The 20,219-nt window shown below is 37.5% G+C and overlaps 1 protein-coding gene across 1 annotated transcript in view; it reads right to left on the reverse strand.

The window, feature by feature from the left end:
* The window catches only part of LOC126201124 (transcription elongation regulator 1), a 266,120-nt gene that overhangs the window by 45,423 nt on the left and 200,478 nt on the right, over positions 1–20,219 (reverse strand). The window contains exon 14 of the mRNA XM_049936763.1: positions 9,079–9,561. Within this exon, the coding sequence (XP_049792720.1) occupies positions 9,079–9,561 (483 nt within the window). The remainder of the gene's footprint in view (positions 1–9,078; positions 9,562–20,219) is intronic.

The raw sequence follows: 20,219 nt of genomic DNA on the forward strand, positions 1-20,219 counted from the left end.
TTTGCTCCCCAAATAGCAAAACTCTTAATATTTTAAGTTTCTCATTTCGTAATCTAATTCCCTCAGCATCACCCGACTTACTTCAACTACATTCCATTATCCTCATTTTGCTTTTGTTGATGTTCATCCTATACCACCCTTTCACGACACTGTCCATTCCGTTCAGCTGCTCTTTCAGGTCCTTTGCTGTCTCTGACAAAAATTACAATGTCATCGGCGAACCTCAAAGTTTTTATTTCTTCTCCATGGATTTTAATACCTACTCCGAACTTTTCTTTTGTTTCCTTTACTGCTTGCTCAATATACAGATTGAATAGCATCGGGGAGAGGCTACAACCCTGTCTCACTCCCTTCCCAACCACTGCTTCCCTTTCATGTCTCTCGAGTCTTATAACTGCCATCTGCTTTCTGTACAAATTGTAAATAGCCTTTCGCTCCTTGTATTTTACCCCTAGGACCTTCAGAATTTTAAAGAGAGTATTCCAACCAACACTGTCAAGAGCTTTCTCCAAGTCTACAAATGCTAGAAACATAGGTTTGCCTTTCCTTAATCTTTCTTCTAAGATAAGTCGTAGGGTCAGTACTGCCTCACATGTTCCAATATTTCTACGGAATCCAAACTGATCTACCCCGAGGTTGGCTTCTACCAGTTTTTCCATTTGTCTATAAAGAATTTGCGTTAGTATTTTGCAGCAGTGACTTATTAAACTGATAGTTCGCTAATTTTCCCATCTGTCAACACCTGCTTTCTTTGGGACTGGAATTATTATATTCTTCTTGAAGTCTGAGGGAATTTCGCCTGTCTCATACATCTTGCCCACCAGATGGTAGAGTTTTGTCAGGACTGGCTCTCCCAAGGCTGTCAATAGTTCTAATGGAATGTTATCTACTCACGTGGCTTTGTTTCGACTTAGGTCTTTCAGTGCTCTTTCAAACTATTCATGCAGTATCATCTTCATCTACATCCTCTACCATTTCCATAATATTGTCCTCAAGTACCTCGCCCGTGTATAGAACCTCTATATACTCCTTCCACCTTTCTGCTTTCCCTTCTTTGCTTAGAACTGGGTTTCCATCTGAGCTCTTGATATTCATACAAGTTGTTCTCTTTACTCCAAAGGTCTCTTTAATTTTCCTGTAGGCAGTATCTATCTTACACCTAGTGAGACAAGCCTCTACATCCTTACATTTGTCCTCTAGCCATCCCTGCTTAGCCATTTTGCACTTCCTGTCGATCTCATTTGTGAGACGTTTGTATTCCTTTTTGCCTGCTTCACTTACTGCATTTTTGTATTTTCTCCTTTTATCAATTAAATTCAGTATCTCTTCTGTTACCCAAGGCTTTCTACTAGCCCTCGTCTTTTTACCTACTTGATCCTCTGCTGCTTTCACTATTTCATCTCTCAAAGCTACCCATTCTTCTTCTACTGTATTTCTTCTCCCCATTCTTGTCAATCATTTCCTAATGCTCTCCCTGAAGCTCTCTACAACCGCTGGTTCTTTCAATTTATCCAGGTCCTATCTCCTTAAATTCCCACCTTTTTGCAGTTTCTTCAGTTTTAGTCTACAGTTCATAACCAATAGATTGTGGTCAGAGTCCACATCTGCCCCTGGAAATGTCTTACAATTTAAAACCTGGATCCTAAATCTCTGTCTTACCATTATACAATCTATCTGAAACCTTCTAGTATCTCCAGGGTTCTTCCATGTATACAACCTTCTTTCATGATTCTTGAACCAAGTGTTAGCTACGATTAAGTTAAGCTCTGTGCAAAATTCTACCAGGCAGCCTCCTCTTTCATTTCTTACCCCCAATCCATAGTCACCTACTATGTTTCCTTCTCTCCTTTTTCCTACTACCGAATTCCAGTCACCCATGACTATTAAATTTTTGTCTCTCTTCACTATCTGAATAATTTCTTTTATTTCATCATACATTTCTTCAATTTCTTCATCATCGGCAGAGCTAGTTGGCATATAAACTTGTACTACTGTAGTAGGCATGGGCTTCGTGTCTATCTTGGCCACAATAATGCGTTCACTATGCTGTTTGTAGTAGATTATCCGCACTCCTCTATCTTTTTATTCATTACTAAACCTACTCCTGTATTACCCCTCTTTGATTTTGTATTTATAACCCAGTATTCACCTGACCAAAAAAGTCTTGTTTCTCCTGCCACCGAACTTCACTAATTCCCACTATATCTAACTTTAACCTATCCATTTTCCTTTGTAAATTTTCTAACCCCGATTAAGGGATCTGACTTTCCACGCTCTGATCCGTAGAATGCCAGTTTTCTTTCTCCTGATAACAACGTCCTCCTGAGTAGTCCCCGCCCGGAGATCCGAATGGGGGACTATTTTACCTGCGGAATATTTTACCCAAAAGGACTGTGGTGTCACCGCCAGACACCACACTTGCTAGGTGGTAGCTTAAATCGGCCGCGGTCCATTAGTACATGTCGGACCCGCGTGTCGCCACTGGCAGTGATCGCAGATCGAGCGCCACCACACTGCAGGTCTCGAGAGACTGACTAGCACTCGCCCCAGTTGTACGACGACTTTGCTAGCGACTACACTGATGAAGCCTTTCTCATTTGCCGAGAGACAGTTAGAATAGCCTTCAGCTAAGTCCATGGCTACGACCTAGCCAGGTGTCATTTGTAACATTGCATGTATCTTAAGATGTCTCATCAAGAATGATGTATACAAAGGATGGATTAAAGTATTCGAGAAGCTACGTACTTTTCTTTATAGCATTTATTACGTATCCTGTTTCAGACCTCACTCCATCCTTCGTGAGTTAGCGCGTGCATCTTGGCCACCTCTTTCAATTAGTGTACGTAGTGTTGGCATGTCTGCCGACACTACAAGGACACCATCATTTAATCATACAGTAAAGCTGCATGCCCTCGGGAAAAATTACGGCTGTAGTTTCCCCTTGCTTTCAGCCGTTTGCAGTATCACAACAGCATGGCTGTTTTGGTTAGTGTTACAGGGCCAGATCAGTCAATCATCCAGACTGTTGCCCCTGCAACTACTGAAAAGGCTGCCGCCCCTCTTGAGGAACCACACATTTGTATGGCCTCTCACCAGATACCCCTCCGTTGTGGTTGCACCTACGGTACGGCTATCTGTGTCGTTGAGGCACGCAAGCCTCCCCACCAACGGCAAGGTCCATGGTTCATGGGGAGGGGGTGTCAGAAAGGATAACACAAAAAACATATAACATCTGAATATACTACTCACATCCTTAATCTCATTTCAGGAGACTGTCAAAATATTTGACAACATTACAGTAAACTTGACCTGCTAATATTTACAGAATTAATACACTGCCAGAATGCAAGAGAGTTATACACTTTTAATAAATTTATTGTACACAAAACAACTAATCTTGACTGTTGTGACCAAGTGCTACCAAAACTGAAACTAACAGACATTTTTACTTGAGGTAGTCAACAGTCCCTGTTAAGATATTATTCTATAGAGTAGATGAAGTTGCCTATCAAAAGATCTTTCAAACTTTGCTTCAGCTGTGCTTTATCTGTAACCAAGCTTTTAATGGTGCTGACAGTTTATTGAAATTGTGTGTCCTTGAATATTGAACTCCTTTTTGGACCACAATATGTGATTTTTTTAGGTCTCTATGTAGACTGTTCTTATTCCTAGTTTTGATACTATGTATTGGGCTATTGGTTGGAGAGATAGACATATTCGAAACAAATTTCATTAAGGACTAAATATGCCGTGGAGCAGTTGTTAGAATACCAAGTTTCTTGAACATGTTTCTACATTATGCTCTTGACTTTACACCTCAATTGAGTCTTATTGCAGGTTTCTGCACTCTAAAAACTTTTCCTCAGTTTGTCGAGTTATGCCAGAATATGTTTCCACATGACAAAATAGAATGGAAGTAAGCAAAGTATGCAAGTTTTTTTAATAGATTTATATCTCCTACACCTGACATCATTCGCAATGCGAAGACCTGGATGTCTTCATATGTTATACACATGCTGCAAGGAAATCTCTTGCAGTGTCTGAACTGCATATAGCAGGTCTTTTCAAGTTTCATGACAGTGAATTGGTTCTAAATCATTTAATAACATCCATGAAAATTTGATCAGCAGCCATTTCTAAATCTATACTTGACTCTATTTATTGTAATGTTTGTGTCATCTGCAAACAAAACAAACTTAGCATGTGGCAGTTTACCAGACAAGAGGCCATTACTGTACACAAGAAAAAGCAAAGGACCTAAGATGAAACTTTCAGCAGCACCACCATATGCAATTAATTCCCAAACAGATGAAGACTGACTGATTACTCCACAGATATTTTGCAACACCCCCCTTTGTTTCCTGTTAGTCAGATAAGATTCTAACCATTTCACACACTGCCGGTGATACTATCATATTCTAATTTACTTAAAAGAATGCTGCGATTCACACAGTCAAAGGCTTTTGACAGGTCACAGAAAATACCAGTAGCCTCCAATTGTTACCTAATTAAGTACATTCTCACTGTTTGTGTACATAGCATTCTCCATATCAGAACCCTTAAGGAACTCAAACTGTGACTCGGACAACACATTATTCACAGTCAGATGCTTAAGACAACGCGTTAACACAATCTTTTTGAAAAAACTGCCAAGAATGAAATTGGTTGATAGTTTGACAGTACCTCTTTTTCCCCCCTTCTTGTAGAAACTGAACTTCAGTATATTTTAGCCGGTCTGGAAATGTTCTGCTAATACGAGATTGATTACAAAAATAACTAAAGATAGAACTCAACTCACATGAGCAGTCTTTGATTAATGTCATCGATATGTTATCATAACCACTAATTACTTTGATTTTAAGGATTTTTCTGTGGGAGAGGTGAGCATCATTTTCCATCTTAATGAAGTTATTTCTAAAGACTGGTCTCAGATATTTCATTACATTGTTTACTGTACCTGATAACCCCACGTTGTCAATAACAGAAACAAAGCTGTCAATAACAGAAACAAAGTACTTGCTTAAGAGGTTTGCAACACTACATGCACTTGTTACCAATGTCTCATTTATTTTTAGAGCTATCTGTTCCTCTTCCTTTTTGGCCCCACCTGTCTCTGTCTTCACTATATCCCGTACAGTTTTTATTTTGTTGCCTGATGTACTCATCTTTTTCTCACAATAAAGCTGCTCTGATTTCTGAATTACTTCCTTCAATATTTTGCAGTATTATTTATAGTGCATTACAATGGTAACATCAGAGCTATCCCTAGATAGTACATAGTGTCTCCTTTTTGTCCTATGAGATATCTTCATTCCTTGTGTAATCCATGGTTTATTTTTAGATTTCTTTTTGATATGAGTTATCTTTAGGGGAAATAATTTTTAAATAAGAAAGTAACTTTATTAACAAGTCAGAAGTATTGTAAACATCTATTGAGTTCATGTCTTTGAGAAAACTTCTAAAATTCTCAATTTTTGACTCAGTTACTACCCTCATGCACTCAGATTTAATTTCATATCCTGGCAAGTTTGAACATTTAACATAAGATGATGCTGCATGTCATGATCAGAAAGCTCATATACTATTGGTTATGTGATATGACCTCTTCCCTCTAGATTTATCCACAAAGATGTTATCAAAGGAGTCCCACAGCATTTGCATATCCTAGTTGCAAAGTTCACAGTTGGAATTAAATTGAATGACAGTGTTACTGATTGCAATAATTGTTCACTGACACAGCTTTTCAATAAATCCAGGTTAAAGTCGCCAGCAACAGATATTATACTGAAGAGCCAAAGAAACTGGTACATCTACCCAATATTGTGCACCCCCCCCCCCCCTCCCCCCAAGCATGCAAAAGTGCCGCAACATGACATGGCATGGACTCTAGTAATGTCTGAAGTGGTGCTGGAGTGAACTGACATCATGAATCCTGCAGGACTATCCATAAATGCTTTAAGAGTGCGAGGGGGAGGAGGTCCCTTCTGAACAGCACATTGCAAGGCATGCCAGATATGCTCAATAATGTTCATTTGGGGGCCAGTGGAAGTGTTTAAACTCAGAAGAGTGTTCTTGGAGCCGCTCTGTAGCACTCTGTGGGGTGTTACATTGTCCTGCTGGAATTGTCAAAGTCCATAGGAATGCATAATGGACATTAGTTGTGTCTAGATGTATCAGGGGGCCCGTTATCACTCAAACTGCACATGCCCCATACCATTACAGAGCCTCTGCCAGCTTGAACAGTCCTCTGCTGACATGCAGGGTCCATGGATTTACGAGGTCGTCTCCATACCCGTACACGTCCATCTGCTCAATACAATTTGAAACGAGACTCATCCAACCAAGCAACATGTTTCCAGTCATCAACAGTCCAATGTCAGTGCTGACGGGTCCAAGCAATGCGTAAAGCTTTGTGTCATGCAGTCATCAAGGATACACTAGTGGGCCTTCGGCTCCAGAAGCCCATATTTATGATGCTTCGTTGAATGGTTCACATGCTGACATTTGATGATGGCCCAGCATAGAAATCTGCAGCAATTTGCGGAAAAGGGTTGCACTACACTGTCATACTGAATGATTCTTTTCAATCGTTGTTGGTCCCATTCTTGCAGGATCTTTCTCCGGCCACAGCGAGGTCAGAGATTTTATGATTTACCAGATCCCTGATATTCACGATACACTCGTGAAATGCTCATATGGCAAAATCGCCACTTCATCCCTACCTCGAAGGCACTGTGTCCCATCACTCATGCGCTGACTATAACACCACATTCAAACTCACTCAAATCTTGATAACCTGCCATTGTGGCAACAGTAACCGTATAGGAGTTTCTGGTCACGGAGCCGTATTCTGGCTGTTTACATATCTCTGTATTTGAATACGCATGCCGATACCAGTTTCTTTGGCGCTTAGTGTATATGCTATTAACTTTCTCTTGTGCCATGCAGTGTTGAAGATGTTAAATTAAGATTGTCGCGTAATTTTATACTAAACTGTAGAATGCTATATAACTTGCCATAAAGCAAGATTTCCCAAACTGTGTTCTGTGGGAAGTGATTAAGTGCTCCGCAAAAAAACTATTAATAACATGGCTTTTTTTTACTATGTTAATTTTTTTCTGTTTTATAATTTCCATGTTATTAGTTACTGTTTAAAATTGAAGTAATCACTTTATAAACCATGTTTTTCTGATTTTTTTAAAAAAATTATTAATCTCCAAAATAAAGAACATGTTCCATCAAAGCATCAGTATTCTCTATGTATTTTATTAGAGGAACAGTTTGGGAACCTCTGCCGTAAAGTCATAACTTTTCTTTGTTTTGCATTTTCACAACAGTAATACCATATCTAAGAGTAAATTATTAGTAAGCAAATTTCCAGAAAAGAAACATATTTCAGTGATAATTTTTTAGGACAAATCGAAACCCTGTTCCTTACTTACACACATGTACGAGGCGTGTTTTTTAAGTAAGGTCCATTTGAATGTAAGTACACAACGAAAAGTTATTTCAAGAAAGTAAATTTATTTTCAGAAAGTACGTACTTCACTATTTTTCAACATAGTTGCCGAGTTTGTCGAAACACGTATCATACCTCTCAAACAATTTTAAAATACCCTCTTCATAAAAACTTGCCTTCTGCTCTGATAACCAAGAGTTTACTGCCGTTTTCATGTCGTCGTCATCATTGCAAAGGTTGCCACTGACGTGTTGTTTGAGGTGGAGGAACAGATTGTAATCACTTCGCACAAGATCAGGACTGTAAGGTGGGTGGTCTAAAACTTCCCAGACAAAACTCTCCAATAAATTGCGGGTCTGACCTGCAGTGTGAGATCATGTATTGTCATGGAGAAGCACAATTCCCTTTGTCAGCATGCCGTGTCTTTCGTTTTGAATCGCTCTGCATAGCTCTCTCAGGATTTGGCAGTGTGGTTCTGCATTGATAGTGGTTCCTCATTGCATGAAGTCGACCAACAAAACGCCATGCCTATCCCAAAACACCAACACCATGATTTTTCACAGGGACATAGTCTGTTTGGCCGTGTGTGTGTGTGTGTGTGTGTGTGTGTGTGTGTGTGTGTGTGTGTGTGTGCGCGCGCGCGCATGCGTGTGCGTGCGTGCGTGTGGGCGCGCGCGCCTCCATTCCACACTCTTTGCTTCGATTCAAGCGCGATATGCGAAACCCATGTTTCACCTCCAGTTATGATCAGCTATGAGCCGTCACCTTCTTCGTGGAAGTCAAGAACTTCATCGCACACTCAAATCTTTGGTTTTTGTGGTCCTCTGTTAAAAGTTTCCAGACCCAACGGGAGCACAGTTTCCTAAAGTTTAAGTAGTTCAGAACCAATGTTGTAAAGCACTGATCTCTAATATCAGGAAACTCGTTTGAGAGACATGTTATTGTGAAGCACCTGTTCTCACAAATTCTCGGTTCAACTGAAGCCACCAAATCGCCTGTAATCGCAGAAGGGCGACCAGAGCAATCCTCACCATGGATGTTGTCACGGCCATCTTTCAATCCTCGTACCCACTTACGCACTTTGCTTTCACTCATAACAGTATCACCGTACACTTCGAAAATCTGTCAACGAATTTCTGCAGCAGACAGGTTCCTTGCTGACAAAAACCATATCATTGAGCGAACCTCCCACATGGTGGGCAACTTAATAGTCAATTTTGAAAGCACATAAAAGAACTGTACAGGTTAGCTACAGAGCTGAAACAGAGCACAGTTGTTCCTGAGGCATGCCGGTACACGATGCACATGCTCGTTGTGGTACGAGCATGAACTACTAGTGTCTACAACAAAACGGACCTTACTTAAAAAAACACGCCTCGTAATTAGGATACTCTTAAGTAACATGCTTAACTTAGAAAATGGCGTGATGCCATAAGTATGTGGCTAATTAAATTACATTTTGTTCTTAGACTTTTCAATTCTCAATGGGAATTAGTGTGCTAGGAGTGAAGGTGCAAGTAATCACAAATACAATGTATTTCGAAGGGCAAAGGACAGAATTTAAACAATGCATTTTTCAACGGATTCACTATGTCTAGAGAATAATGTCAGTTACTTACATCGGTCTCTTCATTGTCATCCATTTCTCCCATATCTGCAAGGCTGCTACCAATACCACCACTGCCACCTGAAGCTGAAGACGCTAGTGCTCCAGAGCTACTGCTGCCACCTGCACCAGCTTTGTCCTTGTCCTTCTCTCTCTCCTTCTCACGGTCCTTGTCCCGCTCCTTTTCAGAGCGGTCACGGTCTCGGTCCCGGTCCCGACGTTCGCTGCCTCCACGCTCCCGTTCCCTGTCTTTGCGGTCCTCACCACCACGTTCCTTCCGCTCGCTGCGTTTTTCTCGGTCACGCTCCTTCTCTCGTTTCCGCTCCTCCTTCAGTGCCCGGACGTGCTCACGAAACCAATCCTCCCGCACAGATCCAGATTCTACTGCTTTGTAGCGTGGGTCACTATCCAGGCGCTTCTTCACATCCGGCCAGCGTGCATGTCTGTCAACCAGCTCTGGATGCTCCCGCAGCAACGCCATGAAGTCCCGCTTCACCTGTACACCATCATAATACCAATCAGTCTGGAGGCACACGACAACTATAAATAATAAAACGCAGGCTTGCATTTGCTCCAAACCTCCACTTCTGCCAAGATGGCCCCCTCACTACAGCTGACTCTGTAGTGCTATGCAGGTAACAATACAGTACTGTTTAGGTATTTGATTTGAAAATAGTACTACTAAAACATAAACAACACCAAGTGCACAAAGTTGCTGAAATATAAAAATGCATCTTCAAATCACTTTTATGAACTCTTATTTACATGACTGCAGCAAACCTCAAAAAGAAGTGTACTATTCGTCATTTCAAACATATGTATCAGATGTTTTATCCAAAAAGGTAAGACTCAGAGTATGTTGACACCAATCATATAACTTTTCACCTATGTGTTAATTTCTGGATACACAAAGTAGAGCAATGATATTTGTTTCAGTACTTAGAAATACTGTTTTAAGTTAGGAATACACAGCTTGCAGTTTAAGAAAAATACTACTCAAGTGGAAGGCATATATTTGACAAAGGCTCTTAACATAATAGAAAATAGAATTCCCCCATAATTGTAAATGTTTTCAAAAATCTAAATTGAAGAACATTGTTGATTACAGAAATATTATTTTCTTACATAATGGTGAAGCTAAGCTGCATAGAGCTTCCTGTATTGCTTAGGAACCCCTTGACAAATTATATAAAACCGTGTCTATTGATGTCCATGACAAAAGCTACAAAAAATCTGTGTAACAATTCAAAACCACAAAAAGAGAAACATTTTTGTGTGATCTTACTGCCAGCAGAATGCCAGCTTAAATATGATAGCAGGAAGGTTGTACTGAAAAACAACTGTGTGAGTATCTATGGCTTTCATTTTATGGGCACACTTGATAATTTGTTTTCAATATAGAGTGAAACATTACTTCTGCTACTAATAACAAAATTCAGCATGAAAGTAAAGTGCAGTAAGGCTACAAACAGAACATGCCAGTTTAACTGTTCAGCTGTAAGACCTTTGTTCTATATCATTATGTAAAATTCTTTAACATTTCTTTTCTTGTTGGGCTACCTGCACTACTAACAAACCAATTTTTCACTACCACTTCTCACATACTTCTGATACTGTTTCCATACAAAATCATATAATACTGCCTAATGTACAATATCTTTGTTTTGTGGGTATAGGGAGTAAGTCTACATGACCATGTTTTTCAGCCCATACCTTTTCCTATTCCTAACAATACTTTCTTTTCTCCTGAATTTTCAATAATACCATGAAGCATATCTACTTTGAGACTTATACGAACAGTCATGAACAGGATGCTTGGAAAGAATTGCTTGCAAATAAATATTGTACAAATAAGATGTGCCATGTAGCAACTAAAAAGAAATAAAGTGAATGGTGGAAGTCAGGAAACCACTATGGAGAATTTCAAAACAAGTAAAGATAAACAGAAAGATGCAGAATCTTAAGAAAAGGAAAGAAATGATACAAAAAGCTGTTAAGCATAACAAATAGGGCAGCAACAGAATCAAGGGAAAACAAAGTAAAATATGTTTATCTGAATGAGACAGAGGAAAACAATGTTAAGAAAGTAACATTCAAAATGATACTATGAAAGATTGGAAAATAAATCCTAATAATCATAAACATGGAATTAAACAGAGAAGATTAAGAAATAATTGTTTCTGAGAAGGAGAAGTGACAAAATACTGGTAATCGGAAAAAAAAAAATATATGAATTATTGCAGACCACATACCGATAAAAAATCCAATGCAGCACATTCTTATGTATTATTTTATTTCTCAAAAACAAACACACACACACACACACACACACACACACACACACACACACACACACATTCCTTTTATGCTTCACAGAGATAACATACTTTTATATGATTATAAATTACAAAATCTGTTTACTTCTTGCACTGTAATGACTGCACTTCTGATTTTTTGTTTATTGCTTTATGTCTAACCCTGTCTTTCAATTATTTCTTTTGATCACGATATTCGCTTCCCAGAAATCTGTCTGGAAGTTTCTGGTTTCATGATATTCACTATCCAAAACTCCTCATGTATTTCAATGCTAATTTTCCACTAGCCTGAATCATCTTTTTCACCTTCTAATTTCAGCTTCTGGTATGCCCATAAGCCTCATTCCTTCAACAGAGCCAATTTGGTTGTCTGTTTTCTACTGTTTTTGGGTTTATGTAAATTACTTGTTGCCAGAGGCTACTGAAAGATGCCTCCAATCATGTTCACCACAGTCTTGACAAACATTGTAAATTTTTTTTATCTGATAACAGATTTAGTGATCTTTATTAAATGATTACACAATGAAGCATTACTTTTTTTAAACATTTGTATGCACTTACTCCATTCACCATTTTATAGATGTGGAAGACTTAAAAGACCAGTTCATATGCAACAATGTTCCATATACAAGGACATTTTTGTAAAAGTGGCTGCCAGTGTTTGAGACATGAATATTTGACTGTAGTTATATACTCACACAGTCACTTATTGGGTTTTAAAAGCATGCATTACATCATCTTTCAAATGCGAAACAATTTATATAGTTTCCTTCGGTAGAGCCAGAAATTTTTTATGTCAATCTAATGAATAATAAACGCAAGGAAATCAGTGTAACACTTCACAAATTTCGCATTTGTAATGAAAAATAACTTGCAGATTGAGTAATATGACAGATAAGCAATATAGTCTTAAATATGGGCCTTGAAAGTCTAGAGTAAATGCTGTAATGTTTAGTAAACGGTGTCTATATGGATATAAATTGCTTTGCCATATATGCACATACAGCTCAAGGAAAATTTACATCTACAACATCAAATACATCATACTACTGGAACAAATTTTGAACGTTTTATGATGGTCTCACAAATAAAAAAGGGAAAATAGTGTTGGAACAGTAAAACTGGGGCAGATACAGAGGTACCATTTGATCAATTACAAATTAATAACTGAAAGGGTATGAGGAATTGTGAAACTAGAGCACAGAAATGCAACATTATAAAATGTGTAAATTAGCATGCAGGATCATAAAAAAATTATTTTATGTCAAGAAAGCGTAAATGTGTTGTTAATAACAACACTTTTCAACAATTTTAACAGTCGCAAACTTCCAAATCATAAAATAAATCCTGACACAATAACTGTCAATCTAACAGATTAAACATTGACAGTGTATCTGTTACCAAACTGAATTACCTACTCAAGTGATAAAAAAATTTCATGAATTATGTTTTTTTAAAAAAAATGTATATAGAAAACATGTATACAGAATTATTAATGTTACCTAAAACACATCCTAACAAATCAGAAAATGAAAACTCCAGGTAGGAATATCAACAATTTAGGAAAAGGCAGATAGCTACTTACTGTAAAGATGATACGTTATGTAGCACACAGACACAATTAAAAGACACTCGCACACAAACTTTTGATCACAGCCTTTGTTAGAACAACACAAGCAAGCACACCTTACACATGACACCCAACCCTAGTAGCTCTGGCCAGAGCTGCCAGTCGTGTGTGTGTGTTTTCAATGAAGACTGTGGCCAAAAGTTTATGTGCAAGTATGTTTTAATTGTGCCTGTCTGCTACTTAATGTATCATCTTTATGGTAAGTAGTACTCTGTATTTTTCTACATTGTTGACAACCTAACAAATGTTAGCAATCAACAAAACTGTTTTTAATTTGTATTATTTACTACCTAAACAATTTTTATTTTCTCCCCTTGAACTAAAGTAACTTCTGGAGAATGTCGTTTCCCAGCATTCAAAGCAAATAAGAACTACTGGGAGAGAGAGAGTATGATAAACATACACAGCAACAGCAGTAAGTGCTAGTATTAACTTTCCACAATATATAACTAATCCAATAATTAAAGTAATTATCATGAATTATTAGGTATTACTAGGGACAGGAAAATTTTGTTTACACAATAACACGTCTAACAACGTGATATCAGCAGTTTTAAATGTAACAGCAATCAATCTGCGATTTTTAGTGGCATAATGTGAAATTGGCAGTTGTTAACTATGTCGCGGAAAATAGCACCAGCCTCTGTTATAGGGGAAAAGCGTTGTAAATCTGAGGATATCAGTGACAACTAATACATACTTATTGTTGAAATTAGATAATGACTTTTTCTCAGAACTAATTACAGTTTATAACTAGTTTAAACTAACAGTTCATTTTCCACATTAGGAAATGAGACCAGAGGTGTTCTGTGTCCACTTGCTACCAAACTCCATGATTAAACAATACTATGTGCAATAGCATTTTGGCAATCATAGTTCAATGCTGTGTTTCATTGCCACTAAAGTATATTTTTGTAACGAAAGTAATATTACTGAACGTGTAAATATAATTCCAATCTAAGTTTCAATAAGAAGAAAAATTTCAGCATTCGTCTCATGGGTATAAGCACAACAAATTTTACATTTCACAGCACAATTTCAGCTTGTAATGTGAGCTTACAACATTATTATTTAATATAACTGTAACTGTTTGGATGTTTTCAATGTCATTGGAAGAGTTCCTACACTCAGAGGAAACACTATACAACTATTCATCAAGCCTTCATTCATGCCAATGCACATTTTATGTTCTTATAGCTGTTTCACACGGATGTTCAAATTTTGCAATTTGTTGTGTGCTGTCGATACTTTCTCCAAAATTCCCAAAAAATCTTAAGAGAGAACAAATTCTGTCTCTATTCACTACATCATAATTTCAGTGATTAATACATATGCTAAAATAATTCACGACTGAAAATTCCAAAGCCTGCAGTGACTGCTGAATTCTAGACACTGAATTTTAAAACCAGGAGGTTTTATGCTCCTGATGAATTTTTTAACTACTGCAATAACAGAATTCCATAGGGGAGTAAGGACGCTATTTTGAAATGTGTGAACTACAAAACAAAGATTTTCATCAGTGAATGAACAAATTCATTAAAAATGATGAGTATTTTGTTAATGTTATAAATATAGTTTGACCTTCATGTTATTATAAGTTAAAACTTGATATTTAATGAAGTAATATATTTTGCTCCAGTACAGTATCAAATATGTTTAAAAATCAGATAACTAATAGAATAAATCTTTCCTGTTAGGTGCTGATAACATTCCATGTGTAAATACAACATGGAACACTATTGCGACTTCAACACAATACCGACAAGAAAAACAATGTATTGGAGCAGCTAGGAGAATAAGGAGCTATATTCGCTGAGAACCGTTGCAATTTTGAGGATTCTTTAACAATATTATATACAGCAGTGCATTCCTGAACATCAGGAAGAGGAAACATTTGTATTTTCGGTTTCTTAAGACAAATAACGAGGTGCAAAATTTTTTCCTCTTCCAGTTTTAACATGCTGGAACGCTTGGCTCTCCACAGCAACATATGTTGTAGAATGTTTTGATGGAATTAATGAATTCATCTGCAATTTTGGCATGTGGGAGTTGTGTAGTGTCCAGTAACTTAATTAATATGACTGACTTCAAAATATCCTGCTTCCCATGGATTACATTCAACGTTAAAACAATTTGACAAATGTTTCACTATTAGGGGCAAAGGCATTTTTAGTGATGAAACAAATAAGACTTTAAAGAAGATAAAGTGTAAATCAAACAATGGAAACTCCAGGTAGGAATATCACAATGTAGGAAAAGATACATTGTCACTCACTGTAAAGGAGACACATTAAGTTGCAGAAAGGCACAGTAAACACACACTTATACAAAGCTTTTTGTGACAGCCTTCATCAGTAAAAGAGAAACACACACCATTCATCTACATAAGCAAGCACACCTCATGCACTTGACTGCCAACTCTGGCAGTTCGGGCCAGAATGCAACTATCAAATGGGATAGGAGTAGTGATCTGGAGGGAGTGGGGAAGGGATTGTAGTGAACAGGTGGGGGGAGAGAGAAATGCTGTCTTTGCTTTCTAGTCCCTGCACGCTTGGTCATGTGTGCATGGGGTGTGCTTGCTTGTGTGTATGAACAGTGTTTTTTTCTCTTTTGCTGACAAAGGCTGTGGCCAAAAGCTCTGTGCAAGTGTCTTTTAATTGTGCTTGTCTATGACTTAATGTGTCTTCTATATTGTAGGTTGTAATCTATCTTTTCCTACATTGTTGATAAAGAGGTAAGTGCTTCATGCACAAGTTAAGATGGGTTGAAGTGTACTGGGTTGCATCTGCAGACGAAGCTGTCAACTCTCGTGGCCACAGAGCCTAACAAATCAGCCTAACAAATCAGTCTTCAAAGTCTTAAATTCACATTTTAAGGACAATAAGTTTGAAACACATTAATGTGGACGTGGCAAGCACCTTATAGTTTGTACCTGGGACGACTGGTCGCAATAGAGTTGATAACCTCAAATGGTGTGTAAAACTTTTCAGAATTATATTGCAAAGCAAATGTTAATACACTCAGGAAATGTTAACATAGTCAATGTCTGCAGACAAAAGGAGTTGATAATTGGCAGTTTGCAGCTGTGGCACTAAATGTTTTTTGGATTCCGTGTTCCAATGTAGGCAGTTAGGGGCTATTTTCCTTTCTGACAGCACAATCTCACAGAAGATAACAAAGAAATCATGACAATGTTGGGTTTCCTGACAGTATCTTTTTTTTCTTTAATCATCAACTCTAACATAAATGTTTTCTCCCATTCCTTTTTTCTTTTCAAAGTAATGTAATGTAAATAAATGTGATGTATGCAGCATAATAAATACAGTATAAATGATAGGTATAGTTTCATTTTCGATTTAGCACTGAAAAATGGTTAAGTATGATGAAAATAAATAACCAAAAGGGGAAACAAGCAGACACTAAATAACTCGGAAAAATACCAAAATTTGCAAAAAACACCAAAACTGGTCATAAAATAATTTTTTCCTGTCCCTAGTTATTACCCCTGGAAAAAAAGTCAAGAAAAGCTAATAATAATTTTATGATAATGAAATACAATAAAACACTACATTACACCAAGCCCTACTATCAGCTACTTACAATTTTTTAAACTTCAGTATGAATTAAACTGAAATAATGTGCATTTAAACAGCAAAATTCTTCGATTTTTATTTTATTTTATTTTTTTCATTCTGGGTGCAAGCAAGTGCAAAGGAATGCTGGTACCTACAACACACACTGAGATTGGATTAGATTAAAAAGGAACTGTTGCATATGAAATGGTCTCAAAATTTTTGTCACCTTCCAGTTGAGTAGAAAATTACTGCCAGTACACTAACTGCATGGGCTTTACACACAAAACATTAAAATTCTATAAATAAGTACCACCTCTGAATGCTGTCACCAGTGCAGGATATTCAATATACTTCATTGTTTAAATTGACACAGCTTTTGTTTTTAACCAATAATGTGTAATGTTGTGTTCAGTCAAAATGCCCCACTCACTCACTTGCACTATGATTGAAAGGTCCATAAACAAATTAATTTCATCTTTAAATTTTAATGTTCTTAGTCATACACTAAACATTTATTTAAAGATATTGGAAATGATTTTACTTGACTAACAACTGGGGTTATACTTCCAATGTGTAATCAAATTTAAATAAATCTTGTATCTTAAAAGAGAAACTTGCAGTGTTAATATAGGCAATCTGAATTACATGAGAATGAGTTGCTACCTTACTGGAGTTTAGACACAATTGCATTTTAAACTAAATACTAAAGTGCACAGAGGTGCTATGAAAGTTTATACATAATTAAAAATGCATGCAACGGTCACAAGGGAACCACTGTGAATTAGCATACAAATTTGTTTCTAAAGTACAGTAATCTGGCCTTGAATGTGTCATTAAACAATGGAAAATTGTGGTCAGTTATCAGTTCCTTAACAGAAAAGCATCTCATGTCTACATAGGTGAAGACATTTCATGACTGTTGCCTAGTACAGAACATTCTACAAAATTGTAAAGAACAATGCTTATTCATGGTACCAGGCATCCATTAAGGGTGAAAAACAATGGAGGCTACTTTAAATCACAGATGGATTGGTAACACTAAAGCACAAAACTACAATGAAAAAATTATGAATTTTACAGGATTCAGGAGAAGAGGAATTGTTGGGGTCTACTTTATGAGACAATCCAAAAGCAATTTGTCTGAATTAATGATAGAAAATATTTCCTTTCCTAGTAAGGAACATACTTAAAAAAAGAACTGTTTACAAAAACTGTTGTTGTAGAAAAAGTTTCAAAAAAAAAAAAAAAATACACCAATACACACTCATTTATGTACACAAGTCATCAAAGTAATTAATTTTATTGATGCTTAATTTTTCTTAGTTTTCATTTGAAAGTAAGTTATTTTACTTTAAAGGATTTGACAAAATTCAATAGCAACTCTGAGTGATATTTGCAATCTAGAATTACATTCCAAAGGCATACTCTGTAGCATATCCTATAAATGCCGCCCCCCCATCTCTCTCTCTCTCTCTCTCTCTCTCTCTCTCTCTCTCTCTCTCTCTCTCTCTCTCTCTGCTGATGTGAAAATGGAAGTAGAGAAAACTGGTTAAAAATGGGAACTAAATAAGCTAGACTGGTGTGCAAAACTTAAGAAACAAACTTTCACATGGTATGTTCACTGACATGTAACCTGGCTTGATGAAACCTGGACCATATATAGAAAAAACGGCTACCATTTAGTACAGAAGGTAAGTGAAGGAAACATGCAATGACACTAATGTAAATTATACTTTTACTCAAAGACAATAAATACACTGAAGGTAATGCAATTTATGATGGACCCCTGGACATTACAAATGGCAGGACAGCCAGCCACACATGCTCTGCAACATGCTTCCATACTGGCCACAAGGTTTGTAAAGAGTTCTTGCGATAGACTGTTCCATTTCTCTGCAGAAGCTGGTGACAACTGCTGGATGCTCGTTGGCGCACATGGACTTGCTGCAATACGTCTCCCCAACACATTCCATATGTGCTTTATGTGATTTAAGTCAGGGAAACAGGCAGACCAAAACCATTCCTTGAATATCCTCTCATGCTAAGATCTGCTCCACCTACTGTGTTCAGTGCCGCCACCCACTGTCATCAATAGTCAGGGCCAAATGCACCCTTAAAATGACGCACAATGGCAAGGAGTACAGTATCAAAATAAAATTGACCAGTGTGTGTACCGTGTACAAAGACTTGGAGGTCTGTAGGCCTATGCAACATTATGTCTCCCCACACCATAACACCTCAATTACCAAAATACTTGTGTTCAACAATGCTGGACATATCCTCATTTGGCAAGAGATGGGAACAAATAATGCACCCAGGAATATTGTTGAACATTCTGAAACCAAAAAACTGTGTCTCTCCACAACAAAAAGCAGCTAGAAATGACCAGTTGTTAATAGTGGCATGCACATAAGAAGGCAGGTGGTGGGGCAATCACTGAGCAAAGGAGCTATATACCATGTAAGGCTACTGCCAATATCATCATCCTGCCACACCTGCCTGTGGGAAATGCACCAGGATGTGTATAGGACATTGGGCATCAATTTTTGTATTAGTTTAGGTATAGTGGGATTACTAAGTCACTATGGTGTTCATTTGGGGTGGCCAAGTAAATACAACAGGCATTATTTTAACAGGCAACAATGATAGTTTTTCCAAGTGTATAATCTCTGCTAGGCAGAAGCAGTGGCCAGCTGAAGCATTTATCACTTCATTGTCAATTACCAGGATCGGCAAGGGCTGGAGCACGAGACGTGTGACAGAGACAGAGGGCGCACTGGTGCTGCTGTACAGTATTCTCCATCTCTCTGCTGCCTCCTCCTTACCTTCACTCTACTATAGTGGAAAGTTCACAGATGAAGCAGTTTGATTCAAAGAGAGGTGGTTCAGGTGCCTGGCCTTTAATCCTCTTATTGATGGCTTCCACATAAACGATATGCTTGCATGCATGCAGTATATAACTCACTATGTTAGACTGACAGATTATGTGGGATACAGTTTAAAATGGCAAGCTATACTACAAGAAAACCATGCATGAATTTGATTTCAGTTTCGGTGCAGTGACCTACACGGTAGTTACATTCTTTGATCTCTTCATGTTTGTTCACAGTGATCTCTTTTGGTAGAACACACATTCTGAATGTACCAGCTTGACACACTGTTCATCTTATGGCCCAGTGACAATGCTTTGTAGCCGAGCTGGCAGAGCAGAAGATTGTGTTATTAACAACCATGTCAATAACAATCAAACTTCATATCAGTACCACACTTTACAGTTTCCTAGTGTGTAAATACGTTATAAGCTGGCGGCTGCAAACACTAGACACAGCATATTTCATTAAATGGACAGCGAAGTGACAATTTCCCATCTGGGATACAATGAGAGAAATTAAGTACACAATTGGCAGTCATGATTAAATTTTTTTCCAAAAAATTCATTAATTACCTGTTTGTCATTATTAACTTACGCCAACAGTAAGAACCAAAATAAGCTTTTGACATTGAAACACATTGATGGTGAACAAAAAAGGGGACTTAAACAAATTTTACTTATCCACTTTCAGTTTTTTTTTTTTTTTAATTTGTTACTTTTTATTTATTTACTGTTAAGTCCAGCACATACAAATGATATCAG

This window comes from Schistocerca nitens, chromosome 1 (assembly GCF_023898315.1).
Source record: "Schistocerca nitens isolate TAMUIC-IGC-003100 chromosome 1, iqSchNite1.1, whole genome shotgun sequence".
NCBI lineage: Eukaryota > Metazoa > Arthropoda > Insecta > Orthoptera > Acrididae > Schistocerca > Schistocerca nitens.